The sequence below is a fragment of the Phoca vitulina genome, unplaced genomic scaffold (assembly GCF_004348235.1).
Source record: "Phoca vitulina isolate PV1807 unplaced genomic scaffold, GSC_HSeal_1.0 scaffold25, whole genome shotgun sequence".
NCBI classification, from domain to species: Eukaryota; Metazoa; Chordata; class Mammalia; order Carnivora; family Phocidae; genus Phoca; species Phoca vitulina.
The window spans coordinates 37,678,483-37,703,791 of NW_022589728.1; the positions used below are offsets into that span (position 1 = coordinate 37,678,483).

Genomic DNA, 25,309 nt, shown 5'->3' on the forward strand with positions numbered 1-25,309 from the left:
ATTTTCTAACTAGTAAGGAAAAGGGAAGCAAAGTGGTCCCACTTAAAACAAAAAACAAAACAAGAAAAACTATCCTTTCTGAAAAGGACACAGAACATCTAAATAATATCATACATTTAAAATTACATACTTTTACTCATCATTATAAGTAGGGAAGATGCTTACAACTATTCATGGACTTTATAAATAAAGACACTAAGCAGAAAAATATTTGGGTTATTTCTCTGTTCTTAAGTACCCAGAAAGAAAACAATTAAAAAACACTAAAGTGCAGACCTATGGGCCACTGTGGGCGTAATAAATGATAAAGAGGTGCAGCCCAAATTTGCATCTACATTTACAATTACATATCCAGAAAATGATTCTTCCTTTAAAAAAATTGTGCAATTTAAAAACTAGTCAGTTTTGTTTGTGCCTTAATACAATTAGAACTTGTCTCTGCCCGCTGGTAAGGTGACCACTAGACCTTGGACAGCACACTAGCTCTTGACAATCATACATTTCATTAGAGTCACACAATATTGATTCCACCTCCAGAAAATGTTAGGGTCCTCTTGTTGTAGAATGAAGAGCCACTGGTATTTGGTTGATTGCCTTTAACCAGAGAGGTTTTCAGTTCCATTTCACAAGCTACAATAGCTGCATTCAATTCCACTTGAGCTCGATGAACTACATAAAACATGAGGCCTATACTTATAATAATCTGTGAATAAAAATAAAACACTACAGTTAACAATATTTTACACAGGGGAAAAAAAGGGAGAAATAAACCCAATAAATATTTGGCTTAGAAATGTTTCAAACAGGATGCTTCTCAAATATGGTCAGATAACAATTTTAAATAGGTTATACACAGTTGCCACTCATTCTTTCGTTGGGGCATCTATTGAGATTAGAGGGCTAAAATCTTTAAGTCACCAATGTAGGATATCCGGTTAACACAAGGCAAGTAGACATCGCTTTTAGTCCATATAAATGATGTTTCCTAGATACAAGTCAAACTTGTCTCTTTGTACCAAAAAGCTTCCTTCAAGGAATAAAAAAAAAAAAAAGTCTACAACAGAGGTCTGCTAACTAAATCTTATTAATGTAATTAATGCAATATCATATCTTTGCACATCTATAAATGTCCACAGGTATTCCTAAGTCCACTCACAGAGAAGCACTACCATTTGCAAATGAACTACCTGGTGCAGCCAAAATTCAAAATATTAAGAACCACTTTAAAAAAATGAAATGCCAATAAACTTCAAAAGAAATTAACAAGAGACCATGAACAAATTGTCTGTGCTTAGGGAAAAACAAAAACAAAGGAAAACATGGTGATCGAGAAAAAAATGCCCATCAGAGGGATATTAGAAAAAGCACTGACATGAAAGTCAGGTGCTAGTCTTGGTTTAGCCACTCAACTAGTGATATGACTTCACATCACTATGTGGGCTTCTGCCTTTGTCCGATAGGAAGCTGTGGTCCCTCTTTATGTGTTAATGTGCTTTAACATTCTATATATAGTTCATCAGAATGTCTAGGCAGTACACATCTTCTAAATGGTATTTATTCCAAACTTCATTTGTAGATCAGTTTTTCAGAGTTTGGAGCAAATATTCTCAGTGCAACAAGGTTAGAACAGGTGATGTTTAATGTCCCAGTAAGTTTCAAAGGCTGCTATATTCATAGTGACCCTAAAATATAACACTGGTTCAATTAAGCCTACCCATAATTTTAGCAGTTTTGTGGGAAAAGTATTCTGAATACAAACATTGAGGGTAGTGGGGGAAGGGCAGAGGCAGACATGCTGGGGGTGGGTTAGAGAGGGGAATCTGGAACATGTGCAAGGGGGGCACTAGTAAGTGGGTATTCATTACTCCATAGAATTCTGAGCAAATTAGGTATTTTAAAGGTGGGCCTTCAAATCTTGTGTTCGTTCTCTAACGTGAGCTCTCTTAAAAAAAAAAAAACAAAAAAAAACAAGATCTACTTACTGAAAACCCTAAGTCTGATACTTATCAGCGTTACGATGACACCATGTGAAGACATAGAAAGCACCTTAGAACTAACTTGGAAAGGGTGTGGATGAGGTGCTAAACTCTGCCTCAGCCATGCTGAATTTGAGGTGCCTAACAGAGATCCAAAGCAGTGCAGGGAACAGGTCCAAAGCTATGGCAAGAAGGCTGAGCTCAGGATGTGTATGAGGGAGTCCTTACACAAAGAAACAGAATAGCAGCCACCACATTAACAGGGTTTGCTAGCAAGAAAGGTTTTCAGAGTAAGAACAGAAAGCTTAGGCTAGAATCATGAGGAACACCAATTTTCAGGTGAAAAGAGGAAGACACACTGATTAATGAACCAGGCAAGTGGAAAAAACAATCAAAATAGCTAAGCGAAGAAAGTGTTTTAAAAAGCATGGTTAACAGAATGCTAGGTTGCTAAGAGATCAAGCCAGATGAAAACTGGAAAATGCATCTGATTTCAACAAAGTTAACAATGACAGCCATAGAAAGCAGGCTTAGATCTAGCAGAAAACCTTTTTCAGGTTCCCAGTGAAAGTAAACTGGCTATTTCTTTACATGGGATTTTCCCCAGATGCCCTTCTAGACCCAGGACCTGGCAATTTGTACTAATTCTTTTCCCAACACACCACCTTAGTGAAAATGTAAAATAAAAAAACCCAAAAACCAAAAACCTGTTTTAGAAAGTTTCCCCATTAAAATGAAAGAATGAAACAGAGTAAAAGGACAAGCCTTCTACAGAAAGGCATCTCTTCCACTGTCACAATGGAGAGCAAGCTGAGAGCATGAGCAGAACACAAGAGCATTAGTGGATTTCTTAGATGGAAATTGAGGGGTTTCTCATTTGAAGGCTTCTGATTTTTCTGTTAAGCAAAAGAGGTAATCTGTTGAGATTGAAGAGGAAAGTGGGGATAGGAATCAAAATTGTGAGGAGTTGAGATAGGTTTGCAATAGTCATTGAGGAAATGGGGGAGTGCGAAGACAAAGGAAACAGTTGGGCTATGGGGCAATGTTGAGAAACCAGCAGAAGGTTTGCAACTAAGAATTAAATATTACCAATCTGGCTGTATGACTTCCCAAAAACAACAAGTGCAAAGCATATCAAAACTTGGGACTCATCCAGGGTTTTGGCTGGTGGGTACACAGAAAAACATAGGGGTGGAAAAGAGTAACTGAATTGCGAGTCCACAGAATCTAAGTTGGATTTTTGTACAAGAAATAGTTGTGCCTTCCTCTGAACATCTATCTTGTATTGCTTTAATTTTACACACACTGGACTCTATTTAGGTGGCTATAAAGCTCAGAGGCAAATTTGTGACTTATTTCTAGCAAAATATGAGAAACCTCATGAATACACTTACTCTACTTTCACCTAAGCTTCATCCTTTTTTCCTATGTACTTCCCCTTTCAAGATGACTTCTTTTCCCTCTTGTTTTAAACAATTCTCCTGTATATCTTTTATAAGCTAAATTAAATCCTTTCTGAAATATACTAAGCTATAAGTAACATCAATAAATAAAACTGAGGCATAAATATGCCTTTATTTTTTTTGTTGTGGTGGTTATTGTTGTTTTCATAAATGTCTGGGTTAAGAACTATTTGCCCTTTTTTCCCCCCATCTTGTATGCTAAGCCTAAATTTGTCAGCTCAAACAAAGGGGTAAGAAATCACTGGATAAAAAGAAGACCCTATATTTTTAGAAGCACTACTGACAAATACATGGACTATTCTGTTCTATTATAACTCTACCAATTATAGTTGAATGATTTACTAAGATGCACAGAAATATAAAGTATCAAAAATAGTGAAAATCTTATGAGACCTACTAATAATGGCAAATTCTAATTGCTCAAACATAATATAAAGGGGGAGAAAGATATTTCAAACGGATTATTCATTTTCAGGAAGCTAGAAAAACATAAAATATACTTAAATTTATGCTAAAAAAAATCTGAGAATGCAGTGTATGTTAGAATCTTAAAGTACCTTAAGATAATTATAAACATAAATTATCATGTAGATATAATGCATAAAAAGTTTAATGTGATTAACATACTACATTAATAAAAATAAACCAACTTTAATAAAAACTCTAAACCTAGATTCAGGTTCTTTAAAAAAAAAATATATATATATATATAAGATGTGTATGTATATATATAACTTTGTAGAAAAAAAGTAAAAAAAAAAGATTCCCTGAATGTCAAAAATATTACAAAATTTTTCTTAAAGCAAGCCATTTAATTGATAAGCCTTAATTATAGTTCAATATAAATATTCCTAGGCTCACTCTGTTTACTGAACTTGTACTACATAAGCACAGCAAAAATCAACTCTGGCTTTATTTATCATAGTATTTTTAATACAGTATAGTACCTTAAAAATTGAGAATAATGCTAACAACTAAATTTCTAATATGGTATCATATATTTAATAACAAATTAATTAAAACTAACAATTTGAGGGATCAATAAGATGTTGGCTATCTCAGTGTTATATGCTCAGTAAACTATGGTCCTAGTTATGAGCATAGTTCACAGAGCCAACTGCCTTGGTTCACATCGTGGTTCTACCCCTTGCAGCTGTGACTTTAGACAAATTACCCTCCACTGGTGTGCTGATAAACTAGCTCTTGGAGATCAGAGGTAAGAATCTTGATTTGGAGCACCTGCCATTTTCCATTGTATAAATACTCCTGCAACGATCAGTTTCAAGTTACCAATGCTGATGTCACTGAACACAAGAGCTGGGAAGAGATATATACACAATTGGCTGGAGATAATAAAAGTACATACCTCCCAGCCCTTTGGTAGGGATTAAATGAGCTTAAATATATGGCATATAAAGATCTCAATAAAAGTTATTATCAGCATCTTACTAAATCATCAAAAATTATGGTGATTTTATACCTTGGTAAATCTCAGGAAGGAAATGTGGCACAACCAAAGAAATGAATTTTTTTAACTCTTCCTGTTGCAACTTAAAGGAACTGAATAAATATGCCTACAGAGCAGGATTTTTCTCTCTTATCAACCTTTTATATGTAATTGTATGTACCCTAAACTATATTACAATTTGCATGGCAACAGCAATCAATTATGCAAATCTTATTTAAATTTGTAATGGAATACTTCAGGTGCTTTTTATAAAGCAATACTTTCTAAAAAAAAATATTTTGTTCTACATAAAACTGTACTGGAAAAAATTACTTTACATTGCCAGTATAATACTCTTAAAAATACCAACTGGAGAGTTTAATAATTAGAAGATAAAGTAAGATAAAAACCCAACTCTACCAATTCTCACTAAATTTATCTTCAGAAACATAGTATTAACAACACTTCACAAAAACTCAAAATAGAGTAATAATTTTGAAAATCACTGCAAAAAAGAACCTTATTTTTGTCATTCCCTTTTTTGTTTTAAGAGAATTTTCAGTATCAATTCAGTTTTATAAAAGAGTTCAATTCAGTTTTATAAACTTCCATATATCCACACAATTAAAATGTAAATGTCAAAATATGAAGTATAATCAAAAGAACAAGATAAGATATAAAAAGGAAAAAATCCTCCTAAATTATTTTCAATGAAATCTGTTAGGTTTAAATCAGTAATGCCATAGAAAAAGACAATTAAAAAAAAAAAAAAGACAACCCTTGGCCTTAAACTCACCTGTAAACAAAAAACAAAATATCCACTAACACTCTGTTCTGCAATGACATCTTCCATTGTCCGCAGGGTGGTACCCAAGTAAGAATTCAGAAGCTGGGTAGGAAGCAGTCCAACCGAAGATGCCATCAGATAGTTGGGTAAGGAGAGATCAGTAATCTAGAAGAGCAGATTAAAGGAATTGATTCATTATCAAGTAAAATTTCAATTTTACATAAAACTGTGTGTACAAGTCTTCTTAGTGGTTTTTCCTTGGGAGTAGAAGGAGCTGAAACACTTTACAAAGCTTTCCAATTTTTAAAAATGATTATGAAGGGAATACATGCACAATGTAGATTTAGAATGAAATAAGAGTGTAAAGAAAAATTTTAATATTCTATGATTGATTCTACCATTGAAAGATAACATTTGTGACTATCTTTTTTCTTCAATGTAAATAAAATGTGCACACACAGATCACTTTGTAAAAACAGTTTCTTAAGTCTTCCTCATGTCATTAAATAATCTTCATAAGCATTACTTCAGTGGCAGTGTGCTTACTGGGCTTTGAAGCCAGATAACCCCATAATGGCATGCCAGTGCTGAGAATTCAATGAACTACTTTGTCTCTGAGCATCAGTTTTTTCATCTGTAAAATGAGAATAACAACCGACCTTACATGATTGTTGTTAGGATCAGAAATATTTGCACAATATGTAGCAAATGAATAGCACATGACTGATACTCAAAAAAGGTAGACATTATTATTATTATGCAATTATACTACCACTGTGTGGATGTAGCTCAATTTAACTATTCTTCCACTATGGAATATTTAAATTGCTTACGGGTTTCTTTGTGTATATGTGATTATTTATTTATATTTTTGCTATTATAAATTAAAAAAAACCTGATGAAAACCTTTGTATATTAACCTGTGTAGGGGTTAAATATTCCAACAAAACTCATACCCCAGTATTCATGTCCTTATGTGATCTTTTCCCCTAGAATGTGATTTGGACCTGGTGCCTACTCCTAGCAAACAGACTCCAACAGAAGTGAGGAGATGTTACCTTCAATATCAGGTTACAAAAAGAACAGAACTCCATCTCTCCCTACAGCAGGCAAGCCATGTTGTTGAAAGTAGCTCTATGGAGAGGGTCATGTGGCAAGGAACTCATGTCTTCAGCCTACAGCTTGCAAAGACCCGAGGCCACATGAGTGAGCCTGGAGGCAGATTCTCCCCCAGTCAAGCCTTAACTATATAGTCTGGCCACCACTTGATTGCAGGGTTGTGAGAGAACCTGAGTCAGAGGCACTTGTCTATGCTGCACAGAAATTCCCATCCCACAGAAACTGTGAGATAATAAATGCTTATTTTTAAGTCACTCAGTTTTGGAGTGTTACACAGGAAGAAATGACTAATACAATATGTATCTCCATTATTTTAGGATAGATCACTAGGAGCAGAATCATTGGATCCAATAGTAAAGCCTGTTTTCCCAAAAAGTTCACACTGATTTATGTATCTATCAATAAATAATACATGAGTGTGTCTATTTCACCATACTCTTACCAACTTTAGGTATTAAATTTCAATCTTCCCTATCCGATGGAGTAAAGATGATATTTCATGATTGTTTATCCTATATATTTTAATTTATATTGATAGTAGTTTTAAATGTACATTTTCCTATTTGCATTTCTTTATGGCTTTCCTTGTTCATATTTGCCCATTTTTATTGGAATGTTAATTTTTTTATTTATTCATAAGAGCTCTTTATATAGTAAGGGCAACCTTTGTCTATTACATTTGGCAAATATTGTCCTCTAAAGTGTCCCTTATCTTTTACGTTTTGACATACAAATGTTTCAGAATTTTTACATAATCAAACATTATCAATCTTTTCCTTTGATTTTTCCTTTTCTTTTTTCTTTAGCTTTAGGCCTTTTTATTCTTCTTTTTTTTTTTTTAACCTATATTTCTTTTCTATTTTCCTTTTTAACATTTACCACTTATTCCTTCTGGAATTTAATTAAAGGTGAGGATATGAGCCTTATTTCTCCCCTTCCCCAGTAGCCAATTTTCCTAGCACTACTTATTGAATAATCAATAACTTCTATGATTTGTGATGTTTACTTTGTTACAAATGAAGTAATTATATATCAAGGGTCTATTTGGGGCTCTAATACTGTCCACTGACATCTTAAATCTTGTATTGAAACCAAATTGTTGCAAAGACTATCAGTTGATATCTGACAAAGAATTCCCTATCCTGCAAACCCTTTCATTACTCTTCTTTTTAAAACTGCCATCACTATTCATACCTATTCATTTTACAAAGAAGTTTTAGGATCATTTTATATTGGGACTAAATTAAATTTATAAATTAATCTGGACAGAACTGAAATCCCCAGAATATTCAATATTCTTATCCAGAAATGTTTCTATAATTACTCAAAATCTTTACATCTCTTATTAAAGTTTGATGGTTTTATTTATGTTATATATTTCTTATTCATGTACCTTTAAGCATTTGTGTTTTTGTTGTTGCTAGCGCTGTTAATTTTGAGAACTTTTCTATATCCACATCTAGGTTTACTAGTATGTTAGAAAGTTACTGGCCACTTTACTAAACTTTTTTTTTTGCTAATGTTAAGATCTTGTACTTTAAAAGCGTACTCTAACTACAATCTAATCTAATAATCATGTAAGTCGTATTTTCAATAAAGCTACATTCATCTCTATTCACAGATCATTAACTGGAGATTCACCACTGCTGGTCTGGAAAGAATACTACAGTGACTGGTTAACAATTTAACTAAACATTACTGACTCCAGGCTGCCCGTGCAAGATGTTCTGATAGGTGCCTGCAAGAAAGAGAAAGTAAGATACAACTCCTACCATAAAGGATTTACACACTGACAAAGACACATCAACAACATCAAAAATAGACAGTAAAGGGTTCTTGAGAAGGACTATGTGTAGAGCATTAAAGAGTAACCAGGGATTAATATTAGCTGCAGGAATAGGGGCCAAAGGGCAACCATGTGGGAAAAAAAGGCATTTGAAATGGACTGTTAAAGCTAAATATGGGTTTGGCAAGCAGAGAGAGGTGGGATGAGAAAGCTAAAGTGTTCTAAGAAGAGACTGAACAAGGACAATGTGGCTCAGAATGTACAGGATGTATCTGTGAGGTTGGCAGTGGGGTTTGGACTGTTCACAGAGCACATGCAAGGGAATCCTATACAGGACAAGTACTTAGAGTGATACTTGTTAGGGGCCTGGGCAGAAAAGGGAAATGAGTCTGTACCCAGTAGAAAAGCAGTGGAGAGTCTAGTCAAGGAATGAGATGAATGAGAGGGAGAAAGGCTCCTCTGTCAGTTTCGGGTACTTATAGCAACAGAGACAGTCAAATGTATAAAATGAGTACATACGACAAAAAATGAATCATAATTATTATATTGCAGTTAATAATAAAACATTACAGGTTTTGAAAGTTGTCTTTAAAGTAAATATTTCAGTTCCGAAATGTCAGAATGCAAAGCTTCAGTCCATAGTCTTTAAATGTAATGAAATTTCTCCAAGTAAAACATAAAATTGACATTCAGATGTGAAATCAGTAATATCCAAATGATTGATGTTAAGAACAGATCTCATAAATGTGAAATAACTCTACAACTCAACTCTTTAACAAGACCTTTGTCCAGGGCAGAAATCAAGTATCACCAAACCTTTTTATGACAAAACCTCATCCTAGGGAAAAAGCAAGTGTTATTGTTTATATATATGTCCTTTCTGAAAAGCTGTATATCAAAAGAAAGTAAAAAGCTAATTTTGGCTCATTGTGCTAAACACTTCCACTGGAGTGTCAAATAATTTAACCAGTACAGCAACACAATCACATACACACACATTTTTCAGCTATTACTAACTTTATTAAGATAAACAGGTTCCGAATTATTCCAATACAGCACTTCCAACATGCTAAGATCCTATTCAGAATCTGCATCTAGCTCCATTCTTTGAAAAACATAATAAATTTAGAATACGTGTTCCCACAAAGACCTATCCAAGCTTCTCTCCCCAATAAGTTCTCACCCACCAACTTCTTAAAAATCTGTCTGCTTGTCCTACTTGCCAGAAAGACATTAAATGTGAGCCTAGAATATTCTCATTGGAGTTCCTGCCTACAACATCCTGGGATCTTGGCTCAAGATGGTTTTCCTACTCCAAAGAACTAGAAATCTCAACCTAGGACGTCATTGTTGTCCTGTTGCTCAGTCTCTGTGGTCATAAATACTCGAGTAAGAGTTTCAGGGACGGTGAGTGTTGACTGCCATCCTCCCATGCTTTTTAATATTCTAGAAGCACCGTAGAGGCATATACATTCTTATTCCCAGAGGTACTGTTCTTTCCTTGCAGATGGAGTTCATTTCTCTGGGCCAGTATGGGTTAATGCAGAACATGACCTTATACCAAATAGATCCTGAAAACAAAGAGCCCATCTGAGGGGGAAAAAAAAAAAAAGAAGAAGGTAAAAATAAAAAGAAATGCTTAACTGAAGAGCAAGAGTTGACTTATCTTTGAGGCTGACAGTAAGAGAACCTCTACCTTCAGATGGATCACTCAGATGCTCCCGGAACCCGGGGCCTGCTGTCCTCTCAGGCACACACAAAATACAGCTCCCCAGGCAAACCCTCCACTTCCTCAGTTTCCAGCTATTTATACAATGGCTTTACCGACTTTAATTTAATCCACTAAGAAACTACATAATTTTCACACAGAGTATCTTGACATAGATCTAATGAAGACTATAAAGAGGATCTATCTGTGTTCAGAAGAACTCAAATTTTATCCACAGTTCTGTGAATCTAGTATTAGTTTCAGCAAATTATACTTTCCTGAATTTTCTTGGTTTATACAATAAGGATGCTGTTTTATTGACAAAGTTGCAATTCAGGTAAATTCCAATTAAAAATATATTTAATAATATTATATAGAAAAAAAATCACGAATCCCCAAAATAATTTTTAAGAAAGGAATGGCCAAAGGAAATAAAAATGAGTACAGTTTGATCTTTTCATCTAATTACTATTTATTGATAAACTGTGTGTTTTATTTTGTGTGTGTGTATATATATATATATCCTCAAAATACTATCAAAATATTTGAGGAGATATATATCCTCAAAATACTATCGATATTTTAGAAACAGTTGCAAATGGCAATTGACCCTTGAACACCATGGGTTTGAACCATGCAGGTCCACTTATACATGGACTTCTTCTAGTAAAGACAGTACACTCCTGTAAATGTATTTCTCTTATGATTTTAATGGCATTTTCTTTTCTCTAGCTTACTTTATTGTAAGAAAACAGTAGATAATATGTTATTTGTATATAATAACATACAAAATAGCTGTGAATCGATTCCTTACACTATCAGTAAGGCTTCTGGTCAACATTAGGCTATCAGTAGTTAAGTTTTTGGGGAGTAGATTTTTGACTGAGCAGGGGCAGGTGGGGGGTCGGTACCCCAACCCCTCATTGTTCTGAGGGTCAACTGTAGTTTTCACTTCCAGAAATATAAAAATTTCAAAACCAGTATAAGAAAAAACATTAACTAACTGCCCACTCCCCCTTCCTTTCCCTTCCCTCCCCCAAATTCCTCTTCCCGTGTCCCCAATCTCAGTTTCCTTAGCTAGACACCTCAGAAGTCAGTCAGTCACACAGTTCATTCCTCCCTCATTCCCACGTCTACTCATCTGTCTTGTCAATTCCACTTTCTAAATACCTAAGAAACCTACCTACTGTCTGTTCTATTCCTATTCAATCTCTCCTCTCTAGTCTGGACACGGAGAGGAGACCCACCCGCACTCACCACCTATGCTAAATCCTGCAGAAATCTTTTAAAAATCTAGATCTAATCCTGCTTTAACTCTTTCCTACAGCCATCAGAATATGGTTCAGGTTCACTTCCACAGGCAATGTGCTTCACCACCCAGACTCTGATTATCTCATGCTTCATGTCACATTATGTTCTAGGCACATCAAAATTCTTTTGTTCTTAGAATACTCCTTGCTCTCTTTTCCTTCTGGGCCTTTACACAATGTTCCTTCCCTCTGGCAAGGAAACTCACATCCTTCCTCCCACTCCTCTTACTTGGGCAAAAGTCCTAAACTGTCTTTCATTACTCAGTCATGGACGTCTCTAACAAACCTTCCCTGAGCTCCCTGGTCTGCATTAGGAACAGCTTTCAAATTCTCTGACGGGACACTAGACGGTCCCCATCCCCTTCACGCTGGAGAGTTAACTAAAAATTTCACCATCTGTTTGCCCTTCACCTCTTCCCCAGACTAGAAATTCTGTAAAGGAAAGGACCTGTCTTGTTCTTCATTGTGTCTCTGGTCTTGAGCACATGCCTACTATATACTAGGGGCTAAATACATGTTCATTGGATGTTGACGATATCAACATCAAAATTGTTTATAAATGTGGAGACCTATAATAATTGCCAGTTTATAAACAGGTGAGGACACAAAGTCCACTTGTAATCAGTTGCTCAGAAACAGAACACCTCCCCCCACCCCAGAAGAAAATAATGTTATAAATGGAAATTATCAGCAAAATTTATGCCATACTATACCTAGAATGTTATTTCTCCACTAGACTGCAAGCACCTAAGGGATTTGGGATGAACTTTGCCTTGTTCACGGCTATAACTCTAGCATCTAGAACAGCAGTGGGCACAGATTAGGTACCTACCAGTTACTTATTAAGTGAATATTGAATGAATACTAAAAGCATTTCCAGTAGGGCGCCTGGGTGGCTCAGTTGGTTAAGCAACTGCCTTCGGCTCAGGTCATGATCCTGGAGTCCTGGGATTGAGTCCCACGTCGGGCTCCCCGCTCAGTGGGGGGTCTGCTTCTCCCTCTGACCCTCTTCCCTCTCGTGCTCTCTGTCTCTCATTCTCTCTCTCTCAAATAAATAAAATCTTTAAAAAAAAAAAAAAAAAAAAAAAGCATTTCCAGTAATCTCTGAGGTCAACCTAATGTCAAGGTTGAGACCCTCTGGTTAAGCAGCAACTGTGAAAGTAATCGGAAAAGTCTTGCTACTGGGAAGAAAAGACAAGGCAGAGGCTCAGAGAGACCCACTCCAACAGCTTGCACAGGCTTCTACAGACAAAGACGGGTAGGTCAGTAAGTCTACCTACAAAGCAGAGGCCATCTTCACATATACAGACCTTTTTGTTAGTTCAGTGCACCTAAATTAGGAACTGCTTTTAATGGTTAATATTTTAGGGGTCACTGATCCATTTGAGAATCTGATTCACACACACACACACACACACACACACACACACAAAACCTTTTCCCCAGAAAAAAAAATACACACACTTTACAGCATATATTTTCTGGAACATAAATTAAAAAGATCTTATTTGTAGAGTTGAAAAACTATAGGCTTATTATTTTTACTCACCCAACAAAAATTTATCAAATGCCTTCTATACATAAGACCCAGCTGTCAGCAGGGATAAAGACACAAAGAGAGAAAACCATAGTTGACTGTGTCCATTTTAAGTCATTCTGTACCATTCTTAATAATCAAAATGTTCATTACATCCAGTAAAAGGTCACAAGAATCATTAATAACATTTACTCACAATGTTATATAAGGAAAGCACAAGCATTCATTAATGCAGACTACAAAAATAAACACTAAAACGTTAATGATTGTTTTCTTCTTTTTACTTAACTATACTTTTCAATTTTTACAATGAACACTGCTGAAACTGTTGAAATAAGTTTTAATAAAACCCATCTGCTTTTAAAGACTTTTTTTTAATCTAGATAAGGGACAATAAGACATACTGTATGTGTTACTAAGATACAATAGGCTAGAGATACTGAATTGTGAATTGTAAGCCCACAGATGAGGCTTTAAAAACCACAGAAACTAATGAGATAACTGAAGGGGCACAAAGAGGGGTAAACAGTTTCAAAGAAGTAATGGCCAGTGGGACTCAGTGTTACTGTGAGGCCTAAGGGTATGGGTTGAGGTGGCATCACATTTGTTAACTTGGCCATCATATCTGATCCTTCAGAGATAGACTCCAAGGTCCTTCAAAACACACACTGATCTCTGTCTTCCTATTCCATCCAAGCTGTACCCAGTAGACCTTAATAGTGAAAAGAAAGGATCATTAGATACCCTGGTACAGTGACAAGTATCATGATCCATTACCTATATCTGCATCTATGGTTATATCTATAATACAGAATAAGAATTTAGGATGAGAAAACATTTTCATAAAACTTACTATCACCAAACTGTTAAAATAAAGGGGGATGTTAAATTGTTGCTCAGAACATCTGCCTTCTTAACAGCAAACTATGAGACTTTGTCTAACCTCTCCCCTTACAAATAAGAAGATTGGGGGCCAGATCATTAAATGACTTCCCCAAAGTCACACAGGAGCTGAGACAGAACTATAGGTCCCCAAAGAGTCCATGAGGCTAAGACTTTACCATAATTGTGATCTTACAATCACTAGCCTGTCAAAAACTTTCATTGAAAAATAAATTTCAGTTCAACTGTGAACTAAATTACTAAAACTTTTCTTTTTCTTGATTATTCAGTGCAAACCTGAGGAAAATTCATTAGTTATATTTGCTTTAAGTTCGTCTTTAATCTTTTGCTGTCATTTAGTTACTATACCAGTTTCACAGCTCCCTGCCCCTCCCAAAACCAACAGAAAATCTTTCTGTTGCTGTTTTTAACCTATTACGGGCTCATAAAAATAACAAAAGTAATTAACAGTTTGCTAACATATAATTCTTTAAAATGGTTCCACTGAGAAGTGAGCCAGGGTGATGGGGTCAGGTCTTGCACTTTTAAATTTACTCATTTCTATTTTGTTTGCATTCTACTCACAGTATCCACAAATATTATTGCTTTTGTTTTCAAAAAGACAATTTTGTTAAATACAAAGGTAAGTAAGATACACAGGAGAGCTTAGGGGCCTCTTCCTACAGTTGCAGGGGTTCAGGCTTAATTGCTATTTTATTAGAGTCACTGCTGAAGTTCTAATGCAAACTTTTTCTATAAAGTGCCAGGCAAGAAATACTTTAGGCTTTGCAGGCGTTGGGGTCTCTGCTGCAACTCTGCCAGTTTAGCTTAAAATGAGCTATAACCAGTGTAAACATGAATGAGGATGGCTGTACTCCAATAACACCATTTATAGCCACTGAAATTTGAATTTCATGTAACTCTCATGTGCACAAAATATTCTTCTTCTTTTGACATTTTTTCCAATCATTTAAAAATGAAAAACAAAACAAAACTTTTGGTTTGTGTGCCATACAAAATCAGATGGTGGACCCAACCAGGGACCACAGTTTGTTGACCCCTGCTCTGAAGTCCTGGGATAATGTCTAATTCAACTATATAGAATCTTGCCCAGAGCCTGACGCATGGGAGGTCCTCTTTAACATGTATTCAATGCACCACAGGGCAAGTGCTCTGCAACTGGAACCAGGAAATCTCTGAGAAATTCAGCTCTTCTTGGACCAGGAATAGAACCTTGGGTAAGTTCATGACTCTACTATTTACTAATTACTTTGCCACTTTGTGCCTCAGTTGCCTTAGTGGTCAGATGAAGCTTAGGGTTGATAGAAGTGTCAAACAAGTCATGTGTGCATGTTAGAAGAACAGTGCCTGGGGGCGCCTGGGTGGCTCAGTTGGTTAAGCGACTGCCTTCGGCTCAGGTCATGATCCTGGAGTCCCGGGATCGAGTCCCACATCGGGCTCCCTGCTCAGCAGGGAGTCTGCTCCTCCCTCTCATGCTCTCTGTCTCTCATTCTCTCTCTCACAAATAAATACAATCTTAAAAAAAATAAAATACTTTAAAAAAAAAAAAAAAAGAACAGTGCCTGGCACTTAGTAAGTGTAATACAAATATCTGTTAAGTTACAAAAGAAAAAAAAAATCTCTGAGTTTTGATGTTCTCTCTTTGGAATGCAGAGGATGGAGAGAAGGAAGTGGTAAATAATGAGCAAATTATATATCTTATCACATCATGTAGCAGGTATCACTAAACACATTTTACAACAGAAAGTATGGCTCAAAAGAGTAACTATAACTAGCTCAAGAAGCCACAGTAAATGTCAGGACCAAGTCTGATTTCAAGTGACACCTGTCCTCTATAGAACTCTGCCTCTTAGTCATGGATAGCTCCTCAAAGACCTGCTGTGATGATTACAGGGTATCATATATGTAAATATGCTCTGCAAACTGCAAAGTGCTATATAACATATGAATAAGAGAATCTTTCATGCTATGCTTCAAGCTTTTATTTTAGGCCTCAAAGATTAAATGATGGAAACAAAATTTCCCATGGGGAATTATTTAAGAAAAGGAACCTACCAGATCTTTGACTTTTTAAGTTTTTCCACGACCAAAGTAAAAAGAGACAGAGAATGATTTTTAGGATCTCCCCTCTGGAAGCTCCAAGTACCATTATGGATTCTGTTACCCATACCAGCCATCACATAATACTTTTTGGATTAAAATTGACATTTCACAGAAGGTAACTTTAAACTACAGAAAGTCCAGATGTCTCTAAAGGGGCATCTTAGAGCAAACCTTATGAGACTACTCTAATGCTAAATACAGGACGGGATGTTATTCTTGTGAATGTTTTTGGTTTCCAACTTTACAGACAAGTTTCTTCTAGGAAAAGGAAAGGAAAAAGGAAAACCTGAAGTTTCAAAGCTACAGACAAGATTTGCTGTTTGAATCAGAAATATCATGTCTACCTCCTAGAATGCTGAGGATTAAAGAAGTTAACACATCAAAGAGCATTTAGTAATTGAGGAATGGCAAGAGGGTACAGAGGTATGTATGCTATGAGGGTTTGGAATTTATCCCGAGGGGACTAGAAAACCCATTTGAGAGTTTCCTGCAGGGGAGTAACAAGATCAGATTTGCATTTTAGAAAGATCTTTCTGGAGAGAGAAAAAAACTGGAAATCCTTGGCTCAGAGGCAAGGAGACCAGGTGGGAGGCTGAGATGCCTGAACCAAAGTAATGGCAGCAGGTCAAACAGACGTGTTCAGGAGGCAGAATTCATAGGATTTGGCCGATGATTAGTTGTGGGGGATGAGAGAGAGAGGAGGTAATCAAGTGAGAGTCATGAAGACTGCTACCAAACACCCCAGTTCTAGCTCCTTCCTGGTACCTGCATGACTCTATTGAAGTTACCGCTGGCCAGGTAACTTGTTCAGGCCAGTAAAAAGTGAGATGATTTCCAGATGAAAGCTTTAAAAACCAGTGTTCAATTCACCATGTCACAGTAACCAAGTGAAAGATGGTGGCTCTGTCAGCCTGGATCCCAGGGTAAAAGTGACCTAAAGCAAAGATTCCCTGACCCTTCCCCAAGCCAAGCTGAACCTGAAGCTGTGTCAACAAGTAAGCAAACCTCTACTTTTTAACTCATTGAGATTTAGGGGTTTTTACTACAGCATAATTTAACCTGTCCTGACCAGAGCTCTAAGAAATGCCCATCCTAGACATGTGTCCAGATGAGAACAATACTTAGAGGGGCACCTGGGTGGCTCAGTCGGTTAAGTGTCTGCCTTGGGCTCAGGTCATGATCCCAGGGTCCTGGAATCGAGCCCTGCATCGGGCTCCCTGCTCTGCGGGAAGCCTGCTTCTCCCTCTCCCACTCCCCCTGCTTGTTTTCCCTCTCTCGCTGTGTCTCTCTCTGTCAAATGAATAAATAAATAATCTTAAAAAAAAAAAAAAAAAAAGAACAATACTTAGAAACACAAACTATAAGTCTATAAATCTGTCTTCATAGGCAGTAATAACTACAGGTACAAGATTACATTAAAAATGGGGGAGAGGGGAGCTTTAACTATTTCCCAGCAAAAAAATAGGCGCATTGGGCGCCTGGGTGGCTCAGTCGTTGAGCGTCTGCCTTCGGCTCAGGTCATGATTCCAGGGTCCTGGGATCGAGTCCCACATTGGGCTCCCTGCTCGGCAAGAAGCCTGCTTCTCCCTCTCCCATTTCCCCCTGCTTGTGTTCCTGCTCTCGCTATCTCTCTCTGTCAAATAAACAAATAAAATCTTTAAAAAAAAAAAAAAAGGCGCATTTTTTTTTTAAAAAGGAAAAAATTTAAATATGTACTTGGGAAATTATATTTCTTATGATCTAATAATTGAGACTATAAAGTGTATGTACTTTTTTCTTATTTCAACAGTTTCAAAAACGTAGAGTGTCAGTTTGCTTATCCCTTTTTGGCACACATGGAAAAAGCAACGAAATATGGTTAATAATAGACACAAAGCAAAGGAGAGCCCCTTTTCTTCTTCTATATATTAACCTTCACAATCATCTCCTGCGTCTAAAATGTAAATACCACTACCTGCACCACTAATAATAATTGCTAACAATGACTGAGAATTGACTATGTGCCAGGCAATACTTAAAGCCTTCCCTAGACTAGCTTATTTAACCCTCATAACTCAGCATGGGCTAACCAAGGACTACTTCCAAAGCCTATGCCTCTCATGACCACTATACCTCACTTCCTTTTTAAGGTAAGCTCAGATCAATTTCTTTAATCAGGGGCATTAAGAAAATGAGTTTTCTTAATGGAATAGAGAAGGGGGGGAGGATCTTTTAAAAGACAGGAAGGGAAGAAAAAAACAGAAATATGCGGGGAAAGTGAGCAGCTGTGGGCAGTCAGGGGGTATGAGGGTAGAGAGGGTGGAGGTGGAATGAAGTTCTAGAAGACGAAAGAGAGAGACTAAAACAAAAATCAGCCTAAACTAAGCTTTCTTTTCACCCACATACCCTGGGTGAATTCAGTAAACTGTTTTAGTTGAAAGAGCTAATAAGCAGATAGTTAAGAATAAAAAAAATAAACAAAATGTAACCGACTACGTTCACTGGCTCTACAACACACCCTGCTTATGGCTATGAGTAAAAAATTACAGTATGACACACCTCATCAGCCCATCCTGGTTTCAAACCTCAGCTCCCCACTTGGTAGGTGAGTGACCCTAAAAAAGTCTCTGGAGGGCTAAGCCTGTTTCTTCCTCGGTAAAATTATGCTAATATCATCTCTTTAAGAGACCATTTTCCTTTTCTTTTCCTTCTTTGCTCTTGACCCCACAGCACCAACTTTAGAGTTGCCTCTTGTCAAGTGTGGTTTCAACTACATAATTACCTTAAATTATTTCCAAGCACAAAGTATAAATTCTTATTCATGTATTTAGTATGTTAAAAAACATTTTAAAAAACTGTCCTTTTATTTTAAAGATTTTATTCACTTATTTTAGAGAGAGAGGAGGGGACGAGGGTGAGGGAGAGAGAATCAAGCAGACTCCCTGCTGAGTGCGGAATAGGACATGGGGCTCAAGCCCAGGACCCTGAGATCAGGACCTGAACCAAAACCAAGAATTGAACACTTAACTGACTGAGCCACCCAGGCACTCCAAAACTGTCTTATTTTTAATTAACAAATATATAATGAGTCCTCATTATATACCCCGGACTACAGTAGCTACTAAATATACAAATATACAATGAAGCCATGGGTTGAGACCCTATCATAAAACCATAGTGCATAGTTTTACTTTACCAATTATTTAGTACCCAGGTGACCTTGGGTAATAACAATAGTAATGGTGACAAAAAAGAACATGTGTTTGTTAAGCCAGACTCTACTGCATGTATTTGTCTTATGTTAATTGTCTCAATAATCCTATAAAGTAGGTACCACTTCTTTCCCCATTTTGCAAATAAGGAACTGACTACAGAGAAGATAAGCAACTTGATCAAGGTCAACAGATTCTATGCAGACAGTAGGACTCCAGAGCACTAGTCCTGTGCTCAAAGTGTTAAACAAGTCTACACTATATGCATAAATACATTATGCAGGGCTGGCTTAAAGATTAGAAATAATATTTGGAAAGAGCTTAGGGTAGTAAGCACACAGCAGGTGAACAAGAAAAGGCACAAGGACACAAGCTATACTGGAGAACAAAGCCAACTAACAGAAGGAAACTATTCAGGCCCTTAGTCCCAACCCTCTTCCAAAGTCTAAGAACACGTGATCTATTTTACCCAAGGCTGGGTCAAAGTTCATGTTTATACTTAATACTATAGGCTGTTGTAAAAGGGAAAAATTTAAGGCCAAAAAACATATCAAACCACCATAAACACCAAACTTTCTCTCTACAAAAAACCCTTATCTATTTCCATGCCTCCATGAGCCTCATTCTAGTTGTTGCTGCTGTTGATTAGAATCAACATGAGATTTGCAAAAGACATTTAAAAAGAAGAAGAAAAAAATCTTAATTTCATCACAAAAATGGTAGGTTGGGTAGAATTTTTTTTTTTTTTTAGATAAACTGCTAGTTTATTCAAATTGTTTAACCCGGTGGTTATAGTTTGTTAAAGTTATATATTGTTTTGAAAGCAATTTGTGGTGATAAAAATTATTCAAATTAATGAATTAGGAGATATTTGGGCTTTAAAACAATACCACACTCCTAAAAATACCAATTTTTATCTTTTAGGGATCAGTGGTTAGAATTAGTCTTAATTCAAAACAAAATGAGAGAGTTTCTAGGGACTAACAATAATTTATTTTTAAAACAATACAATGTATCAGAATCACTAGCATAATATAAAATACATCTATCCCCATGGTTTTGAATGCTGTATCTCTTTACTTCCGTACCACAGTTTTATTCAAGTCAAGCTGAAGGGCTGAGTTCCTGGGAAATCACTATATGAACTCTTTGTAGTTTACAATCATTGAATTTGGGGAACTCAGTAATCTAGTTCAATCCCTTCACTTTAGAAAAGAGGAAAGCAAGGACACATAGGGTTAATGATGCGGTCCAAAGTTAGGAAGTTTGTAAAGACAGGATTCCTTTCTTCCGGGCAGATGGTCTCCTCACTAGCAGTATTTCTATTCCTCAGTCAATTGCACTGAGCTAGAGAAAACTAAATAGGATAAGCAGAACGTATGAATACAAGCAAAAAAGAGTGTAGAAGATGTGTGTAAAGAAAAATATATGCTCACTAGGCAAAAGGTTATCTGTCCTATTTTGTTTTACCCCTACCGAGTGATTTCAAAATGCAGTTCCTCCAAAGAAAAATAAACAGGAGGATTTCCCCCTTTGCATCGTATTAAAGCAAATTATCTAATGAAGAAAAGGCCTATTACAAGTTTTAGGAGACTATAATATGGAGTCTGAAGCTACTCCCTCCACTGTTTACCCAAACACTTCCTTCAGCCTCGTGTCCTTAAAAAGTTGAGTCAAAACCCTGGATGCGTTTTTGCAGGCCAGAGAGAAAGCTAGGAATGTGAAGCCTTCACTCCCTGACTGTTGCCAAAGCTACTACAGAAATAAGATGACAAATGTTTAAAATTGACATTTCCATTCATCTCCCCTCCAAGTTAAAAGGACTTTTCATTTTTAACCATACTCATATGCCAAAAAAGAGTTCTTTCTCTACCAGGTCTGAGGCCCCGACTTAGATTTGTTTTATTTGTATGAGATTTCTCAGCGTGCGACGCAAAGTGATTCTAACTCCTGTTGTCAATGTCACTTCTCTACTGGCATTTATCTGATGGAGCGCCCTCCCAGGACCGTCACAAGACCGCTGGAAAACAGTCTTGGAAAGGGATGGGGGGCAGCGGGACACCACTTACCGAGAACACTGCATTCTGAAGCCCAAAAGGTATGGGGGTCAGTCTGGCCAGCGCCACCACTTTCAGGCCGCTTCCTCCCTCCACGACGCGAATAACGGCGCTCAGCTTCTCGCTGCTCTGGATCCTGGCGGCCACCCAGGTAGTGAGCAGCCGCTTGCAGACCACATGCGCGATGAAGGTGCCGATGAGGACGCCCACCACCATCAGTCCCATGCCCAGCACGAAGCCGTACAGGTAACCGGCGGCCACGTTGAGCACGATGTAGCCCCAGCCGCAGGGGAACGAAACCACGATGAAGCCCACGACGAACAGCAAGACCCCCAGCAGCGAGTCGAGGCTCTCCACCCAGAGCAGGAGGTGCTGCAGGTAGCGGCGGACCAGGGCCAGGGAAGCGAAGCACAGCGCGGCCAGCACGCACACCAGCACGAGGCTCCGGCACCAACAGGTGCTGCCGAGGCAGCAGCAGCGCCAGTTTCTCACCTCCGCCACGCCGACCACCACGCCGCCGCCGCTGCCGCTCCCGGGGCCGCCCGCCAAGGCCCCGCCCGGCGCCGGCAGCTCCGAGGCCGCTGGCGGACCGTGGCGCTCCAGATAGGCGCCGAGCAGGGCGCCCGAGGCAGCCGCCGCCGCCGCCGCCGCGCTCGCCCCGCCCCCGCGGGGGAGGCGATCGGCAGCGTCGTCCCCGCCCGCTGCCCGCGGCAGGGCCCAGCGGGCCGGCAGCTCGGTTCGGCCCTGGAGGGCGGCGTGCTGCAGGAGCCGGGGTAGTGCCTGGAGCAGGCTCCCGCTGGGGCTCCACATGCCTCGGCCGGCGCGGGCCCTCAGCCGGCCAGCCCCTCCGCCGCGGCGCCTATCAGGCAGCGGCCCTTCATGGCTCCCCGTACGCCCTGCCTGGACTCCCTGCGTCTGCTCGGGGGGCAGGAGAGGGCCCGGGGTAAGGGCAAGGTCTCAGCGGCGGAGGGACGGGTCCGACGGAGAGTGAGAAAACTCTGGACCCAGCACCGGCCGGGCCCGCCCCTTTTCGGCCAGAGGGGGCGGGGGCCTCGGCGTGGGGGCGGGGCCAGAATGCCGCTCGCGCTAGGCCCCGCCCCCCTGACGCACAGTCCGGCCAGCTGCAGGGATGGTGAGGAGGGGTTGCGGCGGCGGCCGCGGGGCCGGCCGGGGATGGGGCTGCTGAGGGGAGTTGCTGAGAGGAGAGAAGGAGCCGAGGGGACGTGGGCACCAGAGAGAGAGAAGAAAGTGGCAGTGAAGTAGAGTGCGGTGACTGGCTGGGGACCCGGCGCGCTCCCTGTCTCCCCTGGCGGGCGCGCGCGTGCCTGCGTGTCAGGGCACGCGCTCTTCTCCCCCGGACCGAGTCCCAGTCCGCAAGCTGCTTGGATCTTTGCCCATTGGTTGTTTCTGCAGTAACCTCTGATTCGAGCGAGCAGCTTTTGGGACGCTCACATCCACAGCTCCTTGGGCGACACTGGAGGAAGAAGAGTTCTTGATTTGCTCTGAGGAGAATTTGCTAATTGTTTACCTCCCCAGTCCCCATGTGGGAATCACGGATCCTTCAGGAGATGGAGTAATTAGATAGAAAAGCCCACCCTTGACAGAATGCCCCTTCTAACCCCAGAGGTCCTTTACCAAGTGCCAGACACTTGGACTAGGGACTTCTCAAAAAGATTCACGAAAAGACATTTCTTAAGGATTCCCATTATCAAACGACTCCTCAAACTTTTTTGCTGTTTTTTTTTCCCGCTTTTCAGCCTTTTTAACTTTAATGTTCCCCGGGTCCTCTTTCCTTCTTCCTTTTTTAGAATTGGTTGAGCCATCTCATCCACGCCCATAACTTAGATCCCACCGTGTTTCCCTTGTTCTGATGACCCCCAATCCCGTCTTTCCCTGTTGCTTCAGCCTGTGGACACGTGCGAGTGCAGTTCCTGTAGGCGCCTTAAACTTAGCATGGCTTGGTAGATAGCAACTTGGGCTCCAATGCAAAACATTTTATTAAGTGTGGAAGTGGTCATTAACTTCTGAATCTCAGGGTTTGCTTTTAAATAGCAAAATGAAGATAATAGTACAACTTAATGACATAAAGTGAGGATTAATAAAATACAGCTGACCCTTGATCAACAGTGGTTTGAACTGTGTGAGTCCACTTACACTCAGATTTTTTCAGTATACTACAGTTCTATAAATGTATTTTCTCTTATGATGTGCTTAATAACAACTTTTCTATAATTTATTTTATTATAAGAATATACAACATAATACATATACGAAATGTATTAACCAACTCTTCATTGGTAAGGCTTCCAGTCAACAGTAGGCTATTAATTTTGGGGGGAGCCAAAAGTTATATAGGGATTTTTGACTGTGTAGGGACCAAATCCCCACATTTTTCAAGGGTCAGCTGTAATAAAGTAAGATGCTTGGCCCTATGCCTGAAATCAGTGTTCAGCTATGTGAAGGTATCCATAATTAAAAGTATCATCTCCACAAGACCTGCTATTCCTTTTGAGTTACTTATTTCAATGGATGACCTTCTACCACTTGCCTGCCGGTTAACTGACCAGGACACTTTGGGTCCTTACTGATCAGGTTCCTGCTTCTTCATGCCATTCCTCTCAATCCATTTTGGTTTGGCTGAGTCAGGAAAAATACCTCAGTGATGTCAGACACATGCTTCTTTCTTCACCTTTTCCAACTGCTGTGGCTCACGTGGAGGAGCAGCTCCTAATGCCTCCTTGCATTTAGCCGGTTTTACTTCCTCTCTAGAAGCTTCCAAAACTACCTTCCCATCAGCACCACACTCAATTTGATGTTTCCTTTCCATTTCTCCACTGTTTGCTACATAATTATTATCACATTTGTCCACTGTGTCCAAATTTTTAGTCTACATCACTGTCTCTGTCTTTAGACTGAATTTCTTCAAGGTGGGCTCATTACTTAAGCACTAAGAAGGAGTAAGCACTTTATAAATGTTTGAGGAGTGAATAAATTATCACAGTTTATAGGAAAAGATATTAAGGCAGACAAACCAGACAGGGCCAACACAATTGTCTGGGCAAGAATCCACGAAGGGCTGAAGTACGGTAATGGTCATGGAGTTAGTAGGATGAGAATAAATTAGAGGGGAACATCTATAGGTTTGGAAACTAAATGAATGTTGGAAGAGAGGGAGGTGTCAAATATCTGGGTTTCTTAGATGATATAGTGGCTCAATTATGGGTCCACTAACCAAGAGAAAAAACACAGAAAGTTTCTGGGAAAGATAAAGGATTAGGTCTTGGTACTTGAGATTTGAAATACCTATGATTTAATCCAATTGTGGCATTCCAGTAGGTAGTTGAAAATATGGATAAAGAGTGACAATGGGGCATTTCTTAGAAATTTTGAGATTTGTGTATAGGCAGCAGTTAAAGCCATGGTTATGGATGAGTGAATGGTGGTGAGTGTATCAAATATTTTCTGTTCTCTTTCAGGTACAAGCAGGATTGCATTTCCTGGCTTCCTTGTAGTTGGGATGAGTCACATGACACATTCTGCCATGAATTGTGAGCATAGCATTTAATTGCTGATGCAAGACCTTCCAGAACTCTTTTTGCTCTTTGCCGTGGCAATCAACAATGTTCCAGAGAGTATATGCTCTGTAAGTCTTGGTCTTAGAGGGAGGATGATGCAGAAAAGAGTCCCATTCACCTCATGATGGATATTTAAAAGTGAGTGAGAAGTCAACACTGGTTGTTTTAGGCAACTGAGATTTGAGGGGTTTATTTGTTACCAGAGCAGATCTTCGTCATTTCTGACTGATGGAAATTAGAAGAGAAGAATGAAATCTTGAGAACACTAATATATTCATTAGACTATTTTGCATGTAAGAAAGAGAGACCCAGAGACCACCTCAATTAAAAGGGTGAAAACAAAAGGG

The 25,309-nt window shown here is 38.8% G+C and overlaps 1 protein-coding gene across 2 annotated transcripts; it reads right to left on the reverse strand.

Moving 5' to 3' along the window:
* Window positions 1-30: 30 nt before the first annotated feature.
* On the reverse strand, window positions 31-22,415 carry TMEM64 (transmembrane protein 64). 2 transcript variants are annotated; one of them, XM_032421823.1, is made up of 3 exons: window positions 21,400-22,415; window positions 5,683-5,838; window positions 31-703 (listed from the first exon to the last, which is right to left on the reverse strand). In XM_032421823.1, the coding sequence occupies exons 1-3, from the start codon at window positions 22,195-22,197 to the stop codon at window positions 512-514; spliced, it is 1,146 nt and encodes a 381-aa protein (XP_032277714.1). In that variant the 5' UTR covers window positions 22,198-22,415; the 3' UTR covers window positions 31-511. The 2 variants fall into 2 exon arrangements, with proteins under 2 accessions (XP_032277714.1, XP_032277715.1); XM_032421824.1 differs by lacking the exon at window positions 5,683-5,838.
* Window positions 22,416-25,309: the final 2,894 nt, after the last annotated feature.